The sequence below is a fragment of the Procambarus clarkii genome, chromosome 20 (genome assembly GCF_040958095.1).
Source record: "Procambarus clarkii isolate CNS0578487 chromosome 20, FALCON_Pclarkii_2.0, whole genome shotgun sequence".
Classification (NCBI taxonomy): Eukaryota; Metazoa; Arthropoda; class Malacostraca; order Decapoda; family Cambaridae; genus Procambarus; species Procambarus clarkii.
The window spans coordinates 14,727,010-14,743,801 of record NC_091169.1 but is presented as its reverse complement, the minus strand read 5'-3'; the positions used below and the strand labels follow the sequence as shown (position 1 = coordinate 14,743,801).

General features: G+C 44.2%; 2 protein-coding genes across 2 annotated transcripts; one reads left to right on the top strand and one right to left on the bottom strand.

Moving 5' to 3' along the window:
• Positions 1-1,479: 1,479 nt before the first annotated feature.
• LOC123755227 (uncharacterized) lies at positions 1,480-4,574 on the bottom strand. The gene is made up of 4 exons (XM_069327982.1): positions 4,556-4,574; positions 2,997-3,775; positions 2,204-2,886; positions 1,480-1,975 (listed from the first exon to the last, which is right to left on the bottom strand). The coding sequence occupies exons 1-4, from the start codon at positions 4,572-4,574 to the stop codon at positions 1,480-1,482; spliced, it is 1,977 nt and encodes a 658-aa protein (XP_069184083.1).
• Positions 4,575-4,578: 4 nt separating this feature from the next.
• On the top strand, positions 4,579-8,405 carry LOC138366710 (uro-adherence factor A-like). The gene is made up of 5 exons (XM_069327981.1): positions 4,579-4,662; positions 4,878-5,458; positions 5,912-6,322; positions 6,846-6,967; positions 7,744-8,405. The coding sequence occupies exons 1-5, from the start codon at positions 4,579-4,581 to the stop codon at positions 8,403-8,405; spliced, it is 1,860 nt and encodes a 619-aa protein (XP_069184082.1).
• Positions 8,406-16,792: the final 8,387 nt, after the last annotated feature.

Genomic DNA, 16,792 nt, shown 5'->3' with positions numbered 1-16,792 from the left:
CTACACCACTAAAGCCTGGCCTACACCACTATAGCCTGGCCTATACCACTATATCCTGACCTACACCACTATGGTACTATAGCCTGGCCTACACCACTATGGTACTATAGCCTGGCCAACACCACTATGGCCTGGCATACACCACTATAGCCTGGCCTACACCACTATAGCCTGGCCTACACCACTATAGCCTGGCCTACACCACTATAGCCTGACCTACACCACTATGGTACTATAGCCTGGCCTACACCACTATAGCCTGGCCTACACAACTGTGGTTCTATAGCCTAACCTACACCACTCTGGTACTATAGACTTGCCTACACCACTATGGTACTATAGCCTGGCCTGCACCACTAGGGTACTATAGTCTGTCCTACACCACTATTGCCTGACCTACACCACTATAGTACTATAGCCTGGCCTACACCACTATAGCCTTGCCTACACCACTATGGCCTTGCCTACACCACTATGGCCTGGCCTACACCACTATGGTACTATAGCCTGGCCTACACCACTATAGCCTGGCCTACTCCACTATAGCCTGGCCTACACCACTATGGTACTATAGCCTTGCCTACACCACTATGGTACTATAGACTGGCCTACACCACTATAGCCTGGCCTACACCACTATGGTACTATAGCCTGGCCTACACCACTATGGTACTATAGCCTGGCCTACACCACTATGGTGCTATAGCCTGGCCTACACCACTATGGTACTATAGCCTGGCCTACACCACTATGGTACTATAGACAGGCCTACTCCACTATAGCCTGGCCTATACCACTATGGTACTATAGCCTGGCCTACACCACTAAGGTGCTATAGCCTGGCCTACACCACTATAGCCTGGCCTACACCACTATGGTACTATAGCCTGACCTACACCACTGTGGTACTATTGCCTAGCCTACACCACTATGGTACTATAGCCTGACGTACACCACTGTGGTACTATAGCCTGGCCTACACCACTATAGCCTGGCCTACACCACTATGGTACTATAGACAGGCCTACTCCACTATAGCCTGGCCTACACCACAATGGTACTATAGCCTGGCCTACACCACTATGGTGCTATAGCCTGGCCTACACCACTATGGTACTATAGCCTGACCTACACCACTGTGGTACTGTTGCCTGGCCTACACCACTATGGTACTATAGCCTGACGTACACCACTATGGTACTATAGCCTGACCTACACCACTATGATACTATTGCCTGACCTACACCAATATAGCCTGGCTTATACCACTATGGTACTATGTTGGCTCGGTAGGAGCCAACAGTCAACTATGGAACTATAGCCTGACCTACACCACTATGGCCTGGCCTACACTAGTATAGCCTAGCCTACACCACTATGGTGCTATAGCCTGGCCTACACCAGCCATAGCCCGGAGCCAACAGTTCAGGGCAATGACTGTGTTCAATATGAGCCAATAGTTCAAGGCTAGGGCTGAGTTCAGTATGAGCCAACAGTTAAGGTCTGGGCTGTGTTCATTAGAAGCCAACAGTTCAGGGAAGGGCTGTGTTCAAAATGAGCCAACAGTTCAGGTCTAAGGCTGTGTTCAGAAGGAGTCAATAGTTCAGGGTTAGGGGTTTGTTCAGTAAGAGCCAAAAGTTCAGGGCTAGGGCTGTGTTCAGTAAGAGCCAACAGTTCAGGTCTAAGGCTCTGTTCAGTGTGAGCCAACAGTTTAGGGCTAGGGCTGTGTTCAGTAGCAGCTAATAGTTCAGGGCCTAGAGTGTGTTTAGTAGAAGCCAACAGTTCAGGGATAGACCTGTGTTCAATATGAGCTAACAATTTAGGGCTAGGGCTTTGATCAGTAGGAACCAACAGTTCAGGGGTAGGGCTGTGTTCAGTAGGAGGCAACAATTCCGGGTTAGGACTCTGTTCAGTAGGAGCCAACAGTTCAGGGCTAGGGTTTCGTTCAGTAGAAATAAACAGTTCAGGGCTTGGGCTGTGTTCAGTAGGAGCCAACAGTTCAAGGGTTAGGGCTCAGTAGGAGCCAATAGTACAGGGCTACGGCTGTGTTCAGTAGGAGCCAACAGTTCATGTCTAGGGCTCAGTAGGAGCCAATGGTTCAGGGCTAAGGATGTGTTCAGTAGAAGCCAACAGTTCAGGGCTGGGCTGTGTTCAGTAGCAGTCAACAATAATTGGGCTAGGGCTGTGTTCAGTAGGAACCAACAGTTCAGGGCGTGGGCTGTGTTCAGAAGAAGCCAACATTTCAGGGGTAGAGCTGTGTTCAGTAGGAGCTAACAGTTCAGGGCTAGGGCTGTGTTCAGTAGGAGCCAACAGTTCAGAGCTAGGAATGTGTTCAGTAGGAGCCAACAGTTCAGGGCTTGGGCGATGTTTAGAAGGAGGTAGCAGTTCAGGGCTAGGGCTGTGTTCAGTAGGAGCTAACAGTTCAGGGCTAGGGCTGTGTTCAGTTGGAGCTAACAGTTCAGGGCTAGGGCTGTGTTCAGTAAGAGCCAACAGTTCAGGGCTTGGGCTGTGTTTAGTACCAGCCAACAGTTCAGGGCTAGGGCTGTGTTCAGTATGAGCCAACAGATCAGAGCTAGGGCTGTGTTCAGTTGGAGCCAACAGTTTAGGGCTAGGGCTGTGTTCAGTATGGGCTAACAGTTCAGGGCTAGGGCTGTGTTCAAAATGAGCCAACAGTTCAGGGCTTGGGCTGTGTTCAGTATGAGCCAACATTTCAGGGCTAGGGCTGCGATCGGTAGGAGCCAACAGTTCAGAGATGGGGCTGTGTTCAGAACGACCCAACAATTCAGGGCTAGGGCTGTGTTCAGTAGGAGCCAACAGTTCAGGGCTAGGGCTGTATTCAGTAGGAGCCAACAGTTTAGGGCTAGGGCTGTGTTCAGTAGGAGCCAACTGTTCAGTACTAGGGGCTGTGTTCAATAGCAGCCAACAGTTCAGGGCTGGGCTGTGTTCAGAAACAGCCAACAATGGTTGGGCTAGGGCTGTGTTCAGTAGCAGCCAACAATGGTTGGGCTAGGGCTGTGTTCAGTAGGAACCAGCAGTTCAGGGCTTGGGCTGTGTTCAGAAGAAGCCAACATTTCAAAGGTAGGGCTGTGTTCAGTAAGAGTCAACAGTTCAGGGCTAGGGCTGTGTTCAGTAGGAGCAAACAGTTTAGGGCTTGGGCTGTGTTCAATAGGAGCCAACAGTTCAGGGCTATGGTTGTGTTCAGTAGGATCTAACAGTTCAGGGCTAGGGCTGTGTTCAGTAGGCACCAACAGTTCAGGGCTAGGGCTGTGTTTAGTAGGAGCCAACAGTTCAGGGCTTGGTCTGTATTCAGTAGGAGCCAACAGTTCAGGGCTAGGGCTGTGTTCAGTAGGAGGCAACAGTTCAGGGCTAGTGCTGGGTTCAGTAGTAGCCAGCAGTTCAGGGCTATGGCTGTGTTCAGTAAGAGCCAACAGTTCAGGGCAATGGCTGTGTTCAGTAGGAGCCAACAATTCAGGGCTAGGGCTGTGTTTAGTAGGAGCCAACAGTTCAGGGCTGGCGCTGTGCTCAGAAGGAACCAACAGTTCTGGGTTAGGGCTGTGTTTAGTAGGAGCTAACAGTTCAGGGCTAGGACTGTGTTTAGTTGGAGTCAACAGTTCAGGGTTAGGGCTGTATTCAGTAACAACCAACAGTTCAGGGCTAGGTCTATCTTCAGTAGGAGCCAAAAGTTCAGGGCTAGGGCTGTTTTCAATTGGAGCCAACAGTTCAGGGCTAGGGCTGTTTTCAATTTGAGATTTGAGCCAACAGTTCAGGGCTAGGGCTGTGTTCAGTATGAGCCAACAGTTTAGGGCTAGGGCTGTGTTCAATATGATCTAACAGTTCAGGGCTAGAACTGTGTTCAATATGAACCAATAGTTCAGGGCTACGGCTTTATTCAGTAGGAGCCAACAGTTCAGGGCTAGGGCTGTATTCAGTAGGAGCCAACAGTTCAGGGCTAGGGCTGCGTTCGGTAAGAGCCAACAGTTCAGGGATAGGGCTGTGTTCAGAACGACCCAACAGTTCAGGGCTAGGGCTGTGTTCAGTAGGAGCCAACAGTTCAGGTCTAGGGCTGTGTTCAGTATGATCCAGCAGTTCAGGGCTAGGGTTGTGTTCAGTAGGAGCCAACTGTTCAGGGCCAGGGCTGTGTTCTACAGAGTGTGCGAATAGGTGGGAGCCGGTCGGCCGAGCGGACAGCACACTGGACTTGTGATCCTGTGGTCCTGGGTTCGATCCCAGGCGCCGGCGAGAAACATTGGGCAGAGTTTCTTTCACCCTATGCCCCTGTTACCTAGCAGTAAAATAGGTACCTGGGTGTTAGTCAGCTGTCACGGGCTACTTCCTGGGGGTGGAGGCCTGGTCGAGGACCGGGCCGCGGGGACACTAAAGCCCCGAAATCATCTCAAGATAATCTCAAGGTATAATCCTCGGTTACTGCTAAATTTATCCGCCAAGGAAATATTAACGTAATTCACATCACATAATTCGCATGAAGATGAAATCCTCTGTGTCAGTCCTGTGCTGTGTCAGGAGAGCCTAGTAACCCTCCTAGCCCCACTCTAACACCTTTGTTTCAACTCCATTAACATGGGACGCACTTTACTGATCAGCAAGAGAGCGTCTACCTGCTCCTGTGAGAGTGTCCAGGAGGGCCGAGGGCGACCTATTCCTGTGAGAGTGTCCAGGAGGGCCGAGGGCGACCTATTCCTGTGAGAGTGTCCAGGAGGGCCAAGGGCGACCTGCTCCTGTGAGAGTATCCAGGAGGGCCGAGGGCGACCTGCTCCTGTGAGTGTCCAGGAGAGCCGAGGGCGACCTGCTCCTGTGAGAGTATCCAGGAGGGCCGAGGGCGACCTGCTCCTGTGAGAGAGTCCTGTGTTCCTGTGTAGGAACTGTTGGTTCCTACAAAACACAACCCTAGCCCTGAACTGTTGATTCCTATTGAACACAGTCATAGCCCTGAACTGTTGGCTCCTACTGAACACAGACCTAGCCCTGAACTGTTGGCTCCTACTGAACACAGCCTTAGCCTTGAACTGTTGGATCCTATTGAACGTAACCCTAGCACTAAAGTGTTGACTCCTGCTGAACACAGCTCTAGCCTTGAACTGTTGGCTCCTACTGAACACAGACCTAGCCCTGAACTGTTCGCTCGTACTGAACACAGCTCTAGCCCTGAACTGTTACTTCCTACTGAACACAGCCCTAACCCTGAATTGTTGGCTGGTTTTGATCACAACCCTAACTCTGAACTGTTGGCTCCTACTGAACACAACCCTAGCTCTGAATTGTTGGCTCCTACTGAACACAAATCTAACCCTTATTTGTTGACTCCTACTGAACACAGCCCTAGCCCTGAACTGTTGGTTGGTATAGAACACAGCACTAGGTCTGATCTGTTGGCTCCTACTGAACACAGACCTTGCCCTGATCTGTTGGCTCTTACTGAACACAAATCTAGCCCTGAACTGTTGGCTCTTACTTAACACAGATCTAGCCCTGAACTGTTGGCTCCTACTGAACACAGCCCTAGCTTTGAACTGTTGGCTCCTAATGAACACAGCCCTAGCTCTGAACTGTTTTCTCCTACTGAACACAGCCTTATCCCTGAACTGTTGGCTCCTACTGACACAGTCCAAGCCCTAAACTGTTGGCTCCTATTGAACACAGCCGTAAGCCTGAACTGTTGCCTCCTACTAAACACAGCCCTAGCCCTGAACTGTTGGCTCCTATTTAACTCAACCCTAGCCTTGAACTGTTGGCTCCTGCTGAACACAGCTCTAGCCCTTAACTCTTGGCTCCGACTGAACACAGCCCTAGCCCTGAGCTGTTGGCTTCTACTATACACAGCCCTAGCCCTGAATCGTTGGCTCCTACTGAACACAGCCCTTAGCCCTGAACTTTTCTCTGGTATTGAATACAGCCCTAGCCCTGAAATATTGGCTCCAACTGAACACAGCCCCAGCTCTGAACTGTTGACTGCTACTGAACACAGCCCTAGCCCTGAACTATTGGGTCACACTGAACACAGCCTTGGCCCTAAACTGTTGGCTGGTATTGAACACAGCCCTAGCCTTGAACTGTTTGCTGGTATTGAACAGAACCCAAGCCCTGATCTGTTGGCTCGTATTAAACACAGCCCTAGCCCTGACTTTTTGGCTCCTACTGAATACAGCCCAAGCCCTGAACTGTTGGCTTCTACTAAACAGAGCCCCATCCCTGAACTGTTGGCTCCTACTGAACAAAGCCTTAGCCCTGAACTGTTGACTCTTTCTAAACACAGCCCTACCCCTGAACTGTTGGCTCCTACTGAACTCAACCCTAGCCTTGAACTGTTGGCTCCTACTGAACACAGCTCTAGCCCTTAACTCTTGGCTCCTACTGAGCACAGCACTAGCCCAGACCTGTTAGCTCCTACTGAACATAGCCCTAACTATAAACTTTTTTCTCCTACGGAACACAGCCCTAGCGCTGAAATATTGGCTCCTACTAAACACAGCCCTAGCCCTGAACTGTCAACTGATACTGAATACAACCCTAGCCCTGATCTATTGGGATAAACTAAATACAGCCCTAGACCTGATTTGTTGGCTCGTATTAAACACAGCCCTTGCCCTGAACTGTTGGTTCCTAATGAACAAAGTCCTAGCCTTGAACTGTTGGCTCCAACTGAACACAGCCCTAACCCTGAACTGTTTGCTGCTACTAATCACAGCCCTAGCCCTAAACTGTTGGCTCCTACTGAACAGTGCCCAATCCCTGAACTGTTGGCTCCTACTGAACACAGGCCTATCCCTGAAATGTTGGCTCCTACTGAACACAACCTTAGCCCTGAACTGATGACTCACTGAAAACAGCCCTAGCCCTGAACTGTTGGATCCTACTGAACACAGCAGTAGCCCTAAACCGTTGGCTCCTACTGAATACAGCTCTAGCCCTGAACTGTTGGCTCCTACTGACACAGCCCTAGCCCTGAACTGTTGGGTTCTGCGAACACAGCCCTAGCACTGAACTGTTGGATCTTATTGAACACAGCCCAAGCCCTGAACCGTTGGCTCCTACTGAACACAGCCCTAGGTCTGAACTGTTGGCTCCTACTGAACACAGCTCTAGCCTTGAACTGTTGGCTCCTACTGAACACAGCACTAGCCCCTAACTGTTGGCTCCTATTGAACACAACCCTAGCCCTGAAGTGTTCGCTCCTAAAGAACACAGCTCTAGCTATGAATTATTGGCTCCTACTGAACACAGGCTAGCCCTGAACTGTTGACTGCTACTGAACACAGCCCAGTCCTGAACTATTGGGTCATACTGAACACAACCTTAGCCCTGAACAATTAGGTGGTATTGAACACAGTCCTAGCCCCTGAACTGTTAGCTGGTATTGAACACAGCCCTAGCCCTGATCTGTTGGCTCATATTAAACACAGCCCTAGCCCTGAACAGTTGACTCCTACTGAACACATCCCTTGCCCTGAACTGTTGGCTACTATTGAACACAGCCCCTAGCACTAAACAGTTGGCTCGTACTGAACTCAGCCCAAGCCCTGAACTGTTGGCTCCTACTGAACACAGCCCTAGGCCTGAACTGTTGGCTCCTACTGAACACAAGCCTTGCCCTGAACTGTTGACTCCTACTGAACATAGCCTTAGCCCTGAAATGTTGGCTCCTACTGAACACATCCCTTGCCCTGAACTGTTGGCTCCTACTGAACACAGCGCAAGCCCTGAACTGTTGGCTGCTATTGAACACAGCCCCTAGCACTAAACAGTTGGCTCGTACTGAACTCAGCCCAAGCCCTGAACTGTTGGCTCCTACTGAACACAGCCCTAGGCCTGAACTGTTGGCTCCTACTGAACACAAGCCTAGCCCTGAACTGTTGACTCCTACTGAACACAGCCTTAGCCCTGATATGTTGGCTCCTACTGAACACAGACCTTGCCCTGAACTTTTGGCTCCTACTGAACACAGCCCTAGCCCTGAACTGTTGACTCCTACTGAACACAGTTCTAGGCTTAAAATGTTGGCAGGTACTGAACACAGCCTATGCCCTGAACTGTTGGCTTGTATTGAATACAGCCCTAGCCCTGAACTGTTGGCTCCTACTGAACACAGTTCTTGTCCTGAACTGTTGGCTCGTACTGAACACAGCCCTAGCCCTGAACTGTTGGCTTGTATTGAATACAGCCCTAGCCCAGAACTGTTGGCTCATACTGAACACAGCCCTAGCCCTGAACTGTTGGCTCCTACTGAATACAGCCCTAGCCCTGAACTGTTGGCTCCTACTGAACACAGCCCTAGCCCTCAACTTTTGGCTGGTACTGATCACAACCCTAGCCCTGAACTGTTGGCTCCTACTGAACACTGCCCTAGCCCTGAACTGTTGGCTCCTACTGAACACAAATCTAACCCTTAATTGTTGACTCCTTCTGAACAGAGCCCTAGCCCTGAACTGTTGCCTGGTATTGAACACAGCCCTAGGTCTGATCTGTTGGCTCGTTCTGAATTTAGCCCAAGCCTTGAACTGTTGGCTCCTACTGAACACAGTTCTAGCCCTGATCTGTTGTCTCCTTCTGAACAAAGCCCTGGCCCTGAACTGTTGGCTCCTATTGAACACATCCTTTAGCTCTGAACAGTTGGCTCGTACTGAATTCAGCCTTAGTCCTGAACTGTTGGCTCCTTCTGAACACAACACTAACCTTGAATTGTTGACTCCTACTGAACACAGCCCTAGCCCTAAACTGTTGGATCCTACTGAACACAGCTCTTGCCTTGAACTGTTGGCTCCTATAGAACCCAGCCCTAGGCCTGAACAGTTCATCCCCTGTTCCTTCATTGTTGTTTTCCTCCTGATGTGACTGTGTAGTAGCTCTGGTTCGGTCTTGGCTTTATTAGCTATATCATTTTTATACTTTTTCTTCTCTTCTCACACTAACATTCTCATTCCTGATTCTCTGGTATCTGTCTCTGCTTTCTGGTGTTCTGTTATTTCGGAAGTTCCTCGATGCCCTTTTGTTCAGCTCCTTTGCTTCCATACATGCCCTATTAAACCACGGATTCTTCTTTTGCTTCTCTGTTTTTTCCTTTCGGTCGAGATAAACCTGTTTACTACGTCCCGACACTTTTTGGTGACATAGTCCATCATGTCTTGTGCAGACTTAGTTCTGGGTTTTGTGTCCCATGGTATATCCCTTAGGAATTTACTCATCTCCTCATAATTGCCCTTTCGGTATGCCAGCCCTTTGTTTCCCAGTTCTCTTTTGAGAAGATAAATCCTAGCTCTACCAGGTACTCAAAGATCAATACATTGTGATCACTCATTCTGTGATTTATGGTGTGTGTTAATTGAAGGATTGGAAGTTGTCTTACCTTCATTGTTTACTCGTTGTCTGTCTTCAACAGAGCATAAACCTTCAGTGATCTCTGTTACAGTCAGAGATGTTTTGTTGTGCAAGGCACATAGCTTGTCCAGTGTTTCATTTGGCAACTTGCGTCGTACAATAACCTTGGTTAACCACTCAGCACCATTTAGGCTAACCTTAATGCTAAGTGCTTTAAGGAAGGACTCAAGCTCCAATCTAAAAGTTTGGAGTGAGTCAGAAGAACTATCTGTAGACGGCAATTTAAACAATTTTTGCACTAAGTTTGTAACAGCTCTCTCTGTGTCAGCATAGTTACTCTTAAGAACCTAAACTGGGAGAACATAGTTTTAAAGGTAGTTTTAGGAATAACGAATTTACAATCCACGGAGTCAACAAATTTGTTCCAGCATTCATCCCAACTAGCATCCTCTGTTCCAGAGAATGTGGGTAAACTGACTGAAAACAGTTTAACTTCTAGTTGAGTAATACTAGATGCTGTGGTTGTCTTATTCCGTGCGATTACTTTGACAAAAAGTTATAACCTTGTCTGTTCTTCATATGTTCTTCACACACACACATATATATATATATATATATATATATATATATATATATATATATATATATATATATATATATATATATATATATATATATATATATATATATATATATATATATATATATATATATATATATATATATATGTGTATATCACGAAAATAAACACGTGATTAAGAATGTGACAATGTCAGACCACGGAGGAAATGAAACAGGAATTTCCTTAAGTACTTTCGTATATTAAATACATCTTCAGAAGGTCCTTCTGAAGATCTTGACCTTCTGAAGATGTATTTAATATACGAAAGTACTTAAGGAAATTCCTGTTTCATTTTCCTCCGTGGTCTGACATTGTCATATATATATATATATTTAATATATATATATATATATATTTCGGTTTCCTCCGAGGCTATGGGTCCCCCTTCTTCCAGCCAGAGGTGGTACTCCCTTCCCTCTACGAATATATATATATATATATATATATATATATATATATATATATATATATATATATATATATATATATATATATATATATATATATATATATATATATGACAATGTCAGACCACGGAGGAAAATTTCCTTAAGAAATTTCCTTAAGTACTTTCGTATATTAAATACATCTTCAGAAGGTCATTTTACAGATTGATTGATTGATAAAGATTAAGCCACCCAAAAGGTGGCACGGGCATGAATAGCCCGTAAGTGGTGGCCCTTTTGAGCCATTACCAGTATCAAGAGCTGATACTGGAGATTTGTGGAGGTGCGACTGCACCCTGCGTGACGGGAGATGTCTCCCGTAATTATTAATTTTTTTCTTTTTTCTTTTTCCCCAGTGTTCTGAGGTTGCATTTAACCATCAAGCTGTTATCGTGGGGGAGGATACTGCTTCACAGTCTTTATGAGGGTGTCCAGCTGCTGGACACCTTTGTTGACCAGGAGAGTGGCTGTGTTGATGGCTTCAGGGTGGCCACTGCATGATTCAGGAACTCTTAAAGCTCTTCTAAGGTCATTGGTTGCTTCACATTCCAGAAGATAGTGAAGTAATGGCTTTTCTGTGACAGTTTGGCAGAAGATGCACTCTCTCTGTCGGGGTTCACCAATCTCCCAGTTGCATCTGTAACCTAGACGTAGTCTATATAGCCTAACTGCTATTTCCCTGTGGATTCCTTTTGGGATATTTAACCTTTCTAATTTGGTTGCCTGAAGATACCATGTTGCAGATGGCGAACCTTCAGCTATTCTCTGGTGTAGGTAGGCTTTGTTGAGATGTGAGAGTTTTTTGGTGATGATGTTTTTTATGTTCTCTAGGCTGGGTTGAATTGTTTTATGTATCATTGAATGACGAGTTGCCAATTTAGCAATTTCATCAGCTTTTTCATTTAATGGGATTCCAATATGGGATGGGATCCAGTTTAAAGTTATGTTGAGGCCTTTGCCTTTAGCGACTGCTCCTTGATACAAAATGGTGGTAATTATTTCCACATTATCTTTCCACTGTTTTTGTCCTAGTATTTGAAGTGCAGCTTTTGAGTCTGTGTGTATGATTGCATTTTGAGTGTTTTGTGCAATCACATATGCGAATGCCTGTTGTATGGCGAACAGCTCAGTTTGGGTTGATGATACTAGTCCTCCCAGTCTCCAATATGCCTGAACGCTGGTCGTGCAAAGAGCAGCGCCAGCACTCTCATTTTCTGTGTCCACCGATCCGTCTGTGAAGATGTGGGTGGCTCCTGCTACTGCTATGCTATACATTTGCTCTTCTATTATGCGCCTTAGGATTGTCGGATCATAGGCAGCCTTTTTCATTGGGAGACTTTCTATTACTATTTTGAAAGTAGGCTCTTCCCACGGCGCGGAAGGAGTGTAATTTGGGTGTGGATGATCACCCTCTCTATCAAGAATCATGTTTTTTAAATGTAGTCTGTTTAGGACTTTTCCTGCTCTTGCAACCCAAGAGTTTCCATTGTTTTGGCCTAGTCCAACCACCAAGGCCTGCCGTACTGGGATTGGATCAGAAGAAATAATTATCTTACTGATAATTGTAGCTGTCCTTTGTGATATTCTTTCTTGTAGAGAGGGCAAACCCGTCTCCAGTCTAAGAGTTTCAAGCCTGGTCCACATGGGGGCTCCCAGTGCAGCTCTCATAGCATTGTTTTGGGCTACTTCAAGCTTTTTCCACTGTTTGTGTGATAGATTTGTGAGTGCAGGTGCGGCATAATCGATCACTGATCTGACTGCCTGTACATAGTATGTGCGAAGGACTTGCAGATTGGCTCCTCCAGAAAGGGAGGTTAGCGACCTGAGGATTGCCGTCCGGGCCGCAGTTCGCTCTCTCAAGTATGTGACCTCAGCATTAAAATTCATGTGTGTGTCCAGGATGATTCCTAGATACTGATAGGTGTCGACCCATTCTATTGGTTGACCCTGAGTTGGATGTTGGGCTTCGTTATTTTTATGGGCATGGCCTTTGACTTTGAGGGGTTGAGTTTGATCCCAATCTGTTTTGCCTCTTTACTGATGCAGTCTAAGCATTTGGGTGCAAGGCGCGCCGCATCCCTTCCTTTTATGATGATGACAAAATCGTCCGCGTAGTTTAGCAGCCTGCAGTGATGTCGGAGTTTCAACCTCATTATTCTTTCCATTAAACAGTTGAAGAGAAGAGGGCTAAGAATACCCCCTTGCGGTGTACCATTTTCATGTCTTTTGTACTCAGAGACTGTGCCATGAAGTTTTACTCTTGCTTCTCTGTTTATGAGACAGTTTTTGGTCCAGGAGAGCAGGTTGCCTCTGACCTCTTTGTCAATGAGGCAGCAGAGAATAGCTGGGGCGCTAGCCAGTTCAAAGGCTTTTTCGAGGTCCAGGAATATCAGCATTCCTAGTCTGTCATTCAAGTGGGCTAACAGAGTTGTAATACATTCCACTGTGCCAACCCCTCTTCTATAGGCATACATATCATGGTGCAGTTTAGGCATTTTCCACTCCAGTCTGTTGAGTGCCATTCTGTCAGCCGTCTTGGCTGCACAGCTTTGGAGAGAGATGGGCCTGGGATTAGATGGATCTTTGGGTTTTGGGATCGGCACTATGTCTGCTCTATTCCAAGCAGAAGGTCTAGTTTGAGAAGTCCAGGCTAAATTAATTAACCTTAGGTATGCAGCGTCTCCCTCTGGGCCGAGGTTTCTAATCATTTTATAGGTTATTTTGTCGGCTCCAGGGGATGTATCCTTGGAGTTTTTCTTAGCCCGATTGAGCTCATCCAGTGTGTCATTTTACAGATCGAGTGATGGGTATAAATAGGCAGGAGAGAGTGGTGAAGTAAGGTGAGGTACAATACTTGGACAAAACCTCACCTCACCTCATTGTACCTCACCTTACTTCACCACTCTCTCCTGCCTATTTATACCCATCACTCGATCTGTAAAATGACCTTCTGAAGATGTATTTAATATACGAAAGTACTGTTTAATTTTTCCTCCGTGGTCTGACATTGTCACATTCTTAATCACGTGTTTATTTTCGTGATATACACACACACACACATATATATATATATATATATATATATATATATATATATATATATATATATATATATATATATATATATATATATATATATATATATATATATATATATATATATATATATATATATATATATATATATTAGTATATTTTGGTAGCAGTCTTTCCTGTAGACATATATTATTAAATATGACCGAAAAAGTGAGATTAATAATTCTAACACGAATTTTCTCAATCTTTCGTACATTACGCTTCACTGTTGGAGGTAAATTAAAAATCAATTCTCCAAAATTCATTTTTATTTCTAGTCTGACGCGACACGGGCGCGTTTCGTAAAACTTATTACATTTTCAAAGACTTTAGTTCACAAATACACAACTGAATAGAACGCCTCTGAATAGAACGAATAGAACAACTGAATAGTTCTATTCAGTTGTGTATTTGTGAACTAAAGTCTTTGAAAATGTAATAAGTTTTACGAAACGCGCCCGTGTCGCGTCAGACTAGAAATAAAAATGAATTTTGGAGAATTGATTTTTAATTTACCTCCAACAGTGAAGCGTAATGTACGAAAGATTGAGAAAATTCGTGTTAGAATTATTAATCTTACTTTTTCGGTCATATTTAATATATATATATATATATATATATATATATATATATATATATATATATATATATATATATATATATATATATATATATATATATATATATATATATATTAATTGGCCTTTTAATTGTGAATTAGATAGATGACCGGTTATACCACAGGCGATCCCACTAATCATGATGAACCTCTCAACATTGAATAACTAATTCTACTGAATGTGATATATTTGTGATATAATATTTGTAGTAGCTTCATTGTGAAATTTTGGCAGAACTGTGATGATCATCAGGGACTCAGATGACATCAACCAGTCAGTACACATGGGACAGCTACCATAGACCACGAGCTGCATACCTGTTTGATTAACCCAATGTTTTTTTTACTCGAGCTGCATACCTGTTTGATTAACCAGATTTTTTTTTTACTCATGTTGAAACCTTCTAAGCCAAAATAAAGTCATTCGAGTATTTAAAATAATACCAGTAGTTTAGTTTACTAATCCTTATTGCATTTTTTCTATCTATCGAGAATTAGCGATAGACAGGTTACCACTGAATAACCCTTAGGATTTGTGTAAAGGGTAACACTCAACAGAAGTCCAGAATTTTAATACAGTCCATTTTTTCCTAATGCAGTCTTCTTTATATTATCAATAATTTTTAATGAATTTACCTGCTGGGAAATTCCCCATATATTTTACGCTCATCTTCGAACCGGATAGTCCAAATTAGACAATCCAATAGAGAACCAGTGTGACTATAAATAATTTATAAACTAAAGCACTAAGTAGCCTGCCACAATTTCGTAGCCTAACTTGGTTAACCTCAGTTAGTAATTAAAAGTAATACTCAACTCAACTGCCAGAAAATATAAAGCCTAATATTAACGGCAGAATTAGAGTGGCCACATCATTTAACTCTAATCTACCTCAATGACATACAACCATCTCGCAATCCTGCTCAGACATTTAATCAGTTCAGGAGCATAATTAACTCCTTTAAGGCCAATAACAGAAACAAGCAACACTTAGTGGGCCAGCCAGAGGCTTAGGGCCCTATGCAGGAATATCCCTGAAAACAAACTTGGCTGTAGTGTTTACTCTAACAGAACCGCGCCAACCTACAGAAAATAATCGTTGTGGTGTTGGTTCCAAGTTTTGTAAATGCACAGCTAATTAATCGTAAATTATCGTCTCAGGAGAAGGGTACGGTTGGAAGCCACGTACATCCATTTCACAGCTCGACCATTCCATGAGAATATTTCTAAAGACATAGCACACCTCTCACATGAATTGAGAGCACATGTGGCTAATAAATTAACACCATCAAGTACCATAGGAGGTTGTGGCGAGAAGGCCAAACATAATCTGTGTATATATGTCTCACATATAAAAAACAAAACAAAGTATTGCACTATTACATTTCTGCACATTACTGTAGTATATTAAGTTTCTTGCCAACCCTTAGATGTGGGTAGGACAACTTTAGGCTAGAGCAGAACTATACACTGCTCAACTTAGCCTAATCCATTTATGTGCTGACCCAGCAAGGGTGGGATTACTAATTAGCTAGTATTGTACTAAGGAATATACGACCTAGCAATCTTGTATTTTATTGTGCAGACCCGAAATAGGGTGGAAATTGTTAACTATACAAACTGTATTTTTTATATATTTACCATTCTTACATTATTTCCATTGTATTTCATCTTTGAGTGTTACAACGTATCACTACTCCATCCAAAGGCGATAATGAAGGACTAACCTGAGTAACTTCCTGTAGTGATATTGAGTACTACTCAGATCTTGTATATTAAACATTTAACTTTGTGTGCCAACCTCTATGTGAGGTAGGATGACATAGCCTAGGAGCAGAAATTTAAACCCTAGACTATAATAACAGTATTTGCTCCACATATATAGCTTGGGTACTCGCTCATATAAGTAATAGCAATATAAGCCCTATAAGGCTTAAACAAGCAGCCATCATGGCTACAGAAGAAAAATTGAAAAGAACCCTTACAGGTTTAAAAGGTCACTTGACCAGACAGATCAACAAATGTCATGATCTGTCTGAACATTCTTCAGTCGATTACTTTAAACTGGAATGCTATTTCCAAGCAGCTACAAGTAAGTTTGAACAAATAAAAGGTAAAATAGAAACGTATTTGACCAAACTGGCCAAAACACAATTAACAGAAGCTGAACTAGACAATGTTATGATTGATCTAAAACAATGAAGAACAGACAAGGTTATAACTTTTTGTCAAAGTAATCGCACGGAATAAGACAACCACAGCATCTAGTATTACTCAACTAGAAGTTAAACTGTTTTCAGTCAGTTTACCCACATTCTCTGGAACAGAGGATGCTAGTTGGGATGAATGCTGGAACAAATTTGTTGACTCCGTGGATTGTAAATTCGTTATTCCTAAAACTACCTTTAAAACTATGTTCTCCCAGTTTAGGTTCTTAAGAGTAACTATGCTGACACAGAGAGAGCTGTTACAAACTTAGTGCAAAAATTGTTTAAATTGCCGTCTACAGATAGTTCTTCTGACTCACTCCAAACTTTTAGATTGGAGCTTGAGTCCTTCCTTAAAGCACTTAGCATTAAGGTTAGCCTAAATGGTGCTGAGTGGTTAACCAAGGTTATTGTACGACGCAAGTTGCCAAATGAAACACTGGACAAGCTATGTGCCTTGCACAACAAAACATCTCTGACTGTAACAGAGATC

Bases quoted from the DNA above. Each gene is read 5' to 3' on its own strand.
- LOC123755227 (XM_069327982.1), bottom strand. The intron at 2,887-2,996 runs GTTGGCTGCTAC...AGTACTGAACAG, and splicing joins ACAGCCCTAGCCCAACCATT to TTGGCTCCTACTGAACACAG. The intron at 1,976-2,203 runs GTTGGTTCCTAC...TACTGAACACAG, and splicing joins CACAGCCCACGCCCTGAACT to CCCAAGCCCTGAACTGTTTA.
- LOC138366710 (XM_069327981.1), top strand. From the start codon at position 4,579: ATGGGACGCACTTTACTGATCAGCAAGAGAGCGTCTACCTGCTCCTGT. The intron at 6,323-6,845 runs GTTGGCTCCTAC...CACTGAAAACAG, and splicing joins CTCAACCCTAGCCTTGAACT to CCCTAGCCCTGAACTGTTGG. The intron at 6,968-7,743 runs GTTGGGTTCTGC...TATTGAACACAG, and splicing joins CACAGCCCTAGCCCTGAACT to CCCCTAGCACTAAACAGTTG.